General features: G+C 46.3%; 1 protein-coding gene across 1 annotated transcript in view; it reads right to left on the bottom strand.

The window, feature by feature from the left end:
* Positions 1-1,688: 1,688 nt before the first annotated feature.
* LOC121546438 overlaps positions 1,689-6,831 on the bottom strand; it is an 11,990-nt gene continuing 6,847 nt past the window's right edge. Inside the window, exons 13-17 of the mRNA XM_045209324.1 lie at positions 4,744-4,895; positions 4,377-4,445; positions 4,219-4,270; positions 3,986-4,093; positions 1,689-3,421 (exon numbers count right to left, since the gene is read on the bottom strand). Coding sequence (XP_045065259.1) covers positions 2,637-3,421; positions 3,986-4,093; positions 4,219-4,270; positions 4,377-4,445; positions 4,744-4,895 — 1,166 coding nt within the window. The 3' untranslated portion in view covers positions 1,689-2,636. The remainder of the gene's footprint in view (positions 3,422-3,985; positions 4,094-4,218; positions 4,271-4,376; positions 4,446-4,743; positions 4,896-6,831) is intronic.

Below are 6,831 nucleotides of genomic sequence, written 5' to 3'. Positions count from 1 at the left end.
ATGTCTTGAGATGTTGCTTCAATATATCCACATAATTTTCCTTCCTCATGATGCCATCTATTTTGTGAAGTGCACCAGTCCCTCCTGCAGCAAAGCACCCCCACAGCATGATGCTGCCACCCCCGTGCTTCACGGTTGGGATGGTGTTCTTCGGCTTGCAAGTGTCCCCCTTTTTCCTCCAAACATAACAATGGTCATTATGGCCAAACAGTTCTATATTTGTTTCATCAGACCAGAGGACATTTCTCCAAAAAGTACGATCTTTGTCCCCATGTGCAGTTGCAAACCGTAGTCTGGCTTTTTTATGGCGGTTTTGGAGCAGTGGCTTCTTCCTTGCTGAGCGGCCTTTCAGGTTATGTCGATATAGGACTTGTTTGACTGTCGATATAGATACTATTGTACCTGTTTCCTCCAGCATCTTCACAAGGTCCTTTGCTGTTGTTCTGGGATTGATTTGCACTTTTCGCACCAAAGTATGTTCATCTCTAGGAGACAGAACGTGTCTCCTTCCTGAGCGGTATGACGGCTGCGTGGTCCCATGGTGTTTATACTTGCGTACTATTGTTTGTACAGATGAACGTGGTACCCTCAGGCGTTTGGAAATTGCTCCCAAGGCTGAACCAGATTTATGGAGGTCAAAAAAAAAAATCTGAGGTCTTGGCTGATTTCTTTTGATTTTCCCATGATGTCAAGCAAAAAGGCACTGAGTTTGAAGTTAGGCCTTGAAATACATCCACAGGTACACCTCCAATTTACATTTACATTTTAGTCATTTAGCAGACGCTCTTATCCAGAGCGACTTACAGGAGCAATTAGGGTTAAGTGCCTTGCTCAAGGGCACATCGACAGATTTTTCACCTAGTCAGCTCTGGGATAAGAACCAGCGACCTTTCGATTACTGCCACAACGCTCTTAACCACTAAGCTACCTGTCGCACCAATTGACTCCAATTGCTGTTTAAGGCACAGTCAACTTAGTGTATGTAAACTTCTGACCCACTGGAATTGTGATACAGTGAATTATAAGTGAAATAATCTGTCTGTAAACAATTGTTGGAAAAATTACTCGTGTCATGCACAAAGTAGATGTCCTAACCGACTTGCCAAAACTATAGTTTGTTAACAAGAAATTTGTGGAGTGGTTGAAAAACGAGTTTTAATGACTCCAACCTAAGCGTATGTAAACTTCCGACTTCAACTGTAGGTAGCACACATGAGGACATTTTTGTTCTGATCTGGGGGGGCCTATATCGGGTGTGGCCAGGGTTTGTTTGGGGTGGTCTCAGCTAGTTGGGATGTGGCTGGTGAAGCTGTGGTCTGGGTTTAGGTCCTCTTGGCATGGGTTATCTCGGTGCAGGTCCTTCGGGAGGGGGTCTTGCAGGTCTGGGAGGGTGTCTCGCTGGTATGTGCGGGGGTGTCCGTTGCTCCTGTGTGAGGTGCTGGGGCTGCGGTTGAAGGGGACGTCCTTCAAGGTCCTGGCAAAGTTGGGATTGCTGCCTTGTAGAGGTGGACCTGGTCGTAAAGGCTGTGCAAGTCTAGGGTGGAGTGGTGGGCCAGGTAGGCATTAGGTTTTGAGGCACAGTCCCGGGAAATGCTTGCGTTCATCCGCTGTATGGTGGCAAGGTGAATGTATTTTCGAGGTAGCAGGGTGGAGATAACCACTTGTGCGTTGGGGAAAGTGGAAGAAGCTTTTTCAATCACTCTCTTGAGTGCTGTGGCCACACTTTCCTGCTGGGCCCTCAGGTCGTTTGTGCCCGTGTAAATTATAATGTGGCTGGGGGACCCTAGTCTGTCCTCTGACAACAGCTCCAGGGCATGCCTAGTGTTTGGGCACCAGAGTTGAGCCACTTTGTGTTTGGGAAAAAGTTTATTCTCTTGAATGTATTTGCCATTTGAGTCAATGAGGAGCACAATTTCTGGCTTTTGTGTGTCCTCAGTGGATGTGTGGGGGTTGTCAGGAGAGCTATCGGGGGAGCTGACAGGGGGGCTGTTAGGAGGGGGTGAGGTCTGTTGAGTTTGTGGGTCCTGTGTTTTCTGTCCCATTGTGGTGTTGAGGTTGTGGTCTGGGTCCGTGCTTGAGGTGGGCTGTTCTGCTGGCTACTCTGGGGGAGTGTCCTGCTCTCTGTCACACCTCAGCTTTCTCACCTCCTCCTTCAGTGCTGTTAGCTGTGCCATGTGTTCCTCCTCCTCCTTTAGTTCTGTTAGCTGTGCCATGTGTTCCTCCTCCTCCTTTAGTTCTGTTAGCTGTGCCATCTGTTCCTCCTCCTCCTTCAGTGCTGTTAGTTGTGCCATGTGTGTCTCTCCCTCCTCCTTCACTGCTGTTAGCTGTGCCATGTGTTCCTCCTCCTCCTTTAGTTCTGTTAGCTGTGCCATGTGTTCCCATGTGCTCTGCCTCATGTTACAGTCAAGACAAAAGTCTGGCCCCTGTAAAAAGGTGAAACCTGAGATGCCCTGCCTCATCACCATGGTGACCCGCTGAGCAACTACTTCTCCGCAAAGTGCTTGGCTCTGTCCTCTCCTCATTAGTTGACAACGGCAACACATGCCTGTTCAGTGTCCTCTCTGATATCACTTCCTGTGATGATTTCGGTTTTAGCCCCTCCTCTTCCTGTGACAACGACACTCTGAGCCTGTGAGTTAGTCGTCGTGCCAACCAAAGTGACAGTGTATTGGAGAGGAACAGTCCCAGCTGCCAATCACACTGTTCCTCCCTCTAGCGGTCCTGCCCAGCTCACGTATCAGGCCTCCGAAATCCTGAGGCAGGCAGTAGCGCGGGACTCCTCTGAGGTCCTTGGGGATGTCTCGGCTGTGACAGAGGCCCTGGAAGTAGACAATGGTGAAGCCGTGGACCCTGCCTTCCCCCTCTAGTGCCCCCTGCAGACAGGACAGGGCAGCCCTGAACACTGGCCCTGTCACTGAAGAGGGCTCTCTCTCCTCTCCGCTCCTACTCTCCTCTTTCCATTCCCCTCCTTTCTTCATTCCTGCTTGCTCCTGTTCCCCTCTTGTTTTCTCAAGTCCTTCCATCTCTTCTCCTCCCCTTTCCCCTCGTTGCATCTCCTCTCCTTTACTCCCTCCTGTCTTTTCCCCCTCTCTCCTATCCCCTCCCTCCCTCTCTTCTCTCCAGCTCCTGTAAGACTCCTTAGCCTCTGCGCTCCATACGATCAGCATCTGGCCTCCTGCCTCTCTAACTGCCTCCCACTGTCCATACAGCCAGGGCACAGGGCCCAGTTCAGCCACCCCAGCCCAAGACCTCTCCACAGCCCCAGGACCAGCCCCAATGGAGCTCTGGGCCCACAAAGCCATGCGCACTTCAGCACACAACTCCCCCTGTAGGAAGGAGGCCAAAGCGCACACGGCAGATACATGGGCTGACTGCTCTGAGGAACATACCAACAACACAGGCCTCTGGATGAATAGCCAACCTGCAGGGAGAAAGAGGGGGGGGGGGCAGAGACACACACAAAGACATATACAAAGAAGTAGAGGGTCAAGGGAAGAGAGCGAGAGAGACAGACAGACAGACAGACAGACAGACAGACAGACAGACAGACAGACAGACAGACAGACAGACAGCCAGAGAGAGAGAGAGAGATTGAGAGAGAGAGACAGACAGAAAGACAGAGAGAGAGAGAGAGAGAGAGAGAGAGAGAGATTGAGAGAGAGACAGACAGACATAGAGACAGACATAAAGACAGACAGACAGACAGACAGACAGACAGATCGACAGACAGACAAAATAGAGATTGGAAATGATTTTCATTTATTGCTTGATTTCTCAATGATTTAGCTAATGATGGCCATTATGCCGTTGGTATTAAATCAATGGATAAAATTAAGTGTGTTAGGTTTGAAGGATAAGGTGAGACTGACAGACACACAGACAGAGCAGATAGGTCAAGGACAGCACTCAATATTAATGCAATGCAATATGACTGAGGACACAAGAAGGGGCTACAAAGGTCTACGTACAGTACAAGAAAACTGACCTGTGACTCCCTTCTTGGTCACATAGTGGATGAGGCTTCCCAGCGTTGCCACAGTAACCAGAAGTGTCAAGGCTGCAACAGCATAGAGACCCCATCTCCTGTTAGAATCTGAGGAGGCATATGAGGATACTACGTATAAGTGTTGGAAGGAGTGTGTGTGTGTGTGTGTGTGTGTGTGTGTGTGTGTGTGTGTGATGATTAAATGACTAAAATGTAAATGAGGGTGAACTCACAGTCAGGACACAGTAGTCTCCTCCCATACTGTGCAGGATCTGACCGCCAGACCTACAGAGATAAAGAGAGTGTGAAACGGAAATAAAGAAAAAGTCAAAGTAAGATAAGCGATGCTTTCACGTAATACAAAAGCCATTCATAGTTAGGTCGTTCGTACCTGCACACATAGACCCTGAGTCAGGGATGATAAAGGCAGGTTCAGCTGTGTCTCTCTGGTGCCCCCACCCTGTAGAACAGAAAACTGCACTCTTAACAGCATGGACCAGCAGTGTCTATCAAGTTCAAGTTTTATTGTCACATGCACAAGTACAGTGAAATGCTTAACTTGAATGCTCTACCCAACAGTGCAGTAATCAAAACTAGTATAATTAATAAAAATACTAAATATATAATAAAGAAAACACGAAAAAGTAAAGATAAACGGCAAAAGATTCACAAAATAGCAAAGTTCGGTCGAGCACGCAAGACAGCATATTATAGAGCCTATCATGTCTCTATATTATGGTGATAGTGTCTTATCTTACGATGTTTATTAAGTATATAGCTCCTCTGGACACACATCCCTTCTCCTGCCGGACACAGAGTTGTGCAGCAAAGGATGCTGGGATAGTGGAGGTGAGATAGACACAGAGACTTTGTGAACCAGGACCAACATATGCCTCCCACTTAGACATACCTGAGGAAAGGAGGGAGGGAGGGATAGAGAGAGAGAGAGAGAGAGAGAGAGAGAGAGAGAGAGAGAGAGAGAGAGAGAGAGAGAGAGAGAGAGAGAGAGAGAGAGAGAGAGAGAGAGAGAGAGAGAGGGAGAGAGAGAGGGGAGAGAGAGACAGAGAGAGAGAGAGAGGGGAGAGAGAGAGAGAGAGAGGGAGAAAGAGAGAGCGAGAGAGAGACAGAGAGAGAGAGAGAGAGAGAGAGAGAGAGAGAGAGAGAGCGAGAGCGAGACAGAGAGAGAGAGAGAGAGAGAGAGAGAGAGAGAGAGAGAGAGAGAGAGAGAGAGAGACTTTAAAACTCTATAAACGTTCACTCAAAACCAAAAAAGCACAGTACAACAGCAAGCAGCTGACACTAATTGAGGAGTCCATAAACACAAACAACTTATGACAAAATTGGAAAAAACTTTAAAAATCAAAATAAGAGGAATTAGCGATACACAATGGTGACATATGGAGAACCCATTTTAAAACACTCTACAACACCGTTCAAATTGACACAAACGCAGAACAATGCCAAATTAATGAGAAGTTGAATGGATTAGAAAAAGCTATAACCAGGAGCTCTATATGAAACTTCAGGCCATGATGGCATCCTAAATGAGATGCTCAAATTCACTAGTGCAATATGTCAATTGGCTATATTAAAACTGTTTAATTTGATCCTGAGTGTAGGTTATTTGCCTGACATCTGGAATCAAGGACTCATAACCCCAATCTTTAAGAACGGAGACAAATTTGACACTAACAATTACAGAGGCATTTGTGTGAACAGTAACCTGGGGACGGTTTTCTGTGCTATTATAAATGTAAGAGTTCTAAACTTCCTTAATAAGCACAATGTCTTGAGTAAAAGCCAAATTGGATTTATACCAAAACATCACACGACCGATCATATTTACACCCTACACACCCTGATAGATAAACATGTCCACCAAAATAATACCAAAATGTACGCTTGCTTTATCGACTTCCAAAAAGCATTTGATTCTATTTGGCATACAGGACTGTTCTACAAAGTTATTGAAAGTGGTGTAGGGGGTAAAACATATTATATAATTAAATAAATGTATACTGGCAATACGTGCAGCATCAAAATTGGTAAGAAAATAACAGAATTCTTTAACCAGGGGCGGGGCCTTCACCAGGATTGCAATCTGAGCCCCTGCACTCTTCAATATTTACATCAACGAATTGGCCACTATTCTAGAAAAATCCTCAGCCCCTGGTGTTAGTCTCCACAATGCCTGCTCTTCGCAGATGACCTATGCCTGCTGTCACCCACAGCACATGGCCTACAGCAGAGCCTGGACCTGGTAGAGCAGTACTGCCAGACCTGGGCCCTGGCAGTAAACGACTGAAATAATGATTTTCCAGAGAAGATCCAGATCTCAGGGAATTAGACCAAAGTTCTCAATTGGTACAAAATATATAGTGTACTGCACACACTACAATTACTTAGGTTTAAAAATAAGCTCAACTGGACACCTTAATGATGCCGTGAACAAACTGAGAGAGAAAGCACGCAGGACATTCTACGCCATTAAAAAACTAATTCAAATTGAAATACCTATTAAAATGTTGCTAAATTGAATGTGTCATTGAACCAATTGCACTTTATGGCAGCGAGGTGTGGGGTCCACTTGCAAAACAAGATTTCACCAAATGGGACAAACACCCCATTGAAACCCTGCATGCAGAGTTCTGTAAGATTCTCCTACATGTCCAGAGGAAAACTACAAACAATGCATGCAGGGCAGAATTAGGCCAATATCCACTAATAATAAAAACTCAAAAAAGAGCAATTAAGTTTTGGAAACTATATACAGTAACCCCCTCTCATATCATTACCAAGCCCTGCAATGCCAAGAGCTGAGCAAAGAAAAGAGTCCCCTCATCCAG

Source organism: Coregonus clupeaformis, chromosome 30, assembly GCF_020615455.1.
Source record: "Coregonus clupeaformis isolate EN_2021a chromosome 30, ASM2061545v1, whole genome shotgun sequence".
In the NCBI taxonomy this organism is placed as follows: Eukaryota; Metazoa; Chordata; class Actinopteri; order Salmoniformes; family Salmonidae; genus Coregonus; species Coregonus clupeaformis.
The sequence above is the reverse complement of the archived record's forward strand: the minus strand, read 5'-3'. Positions and strand labels throughout refer to the sequence as shown.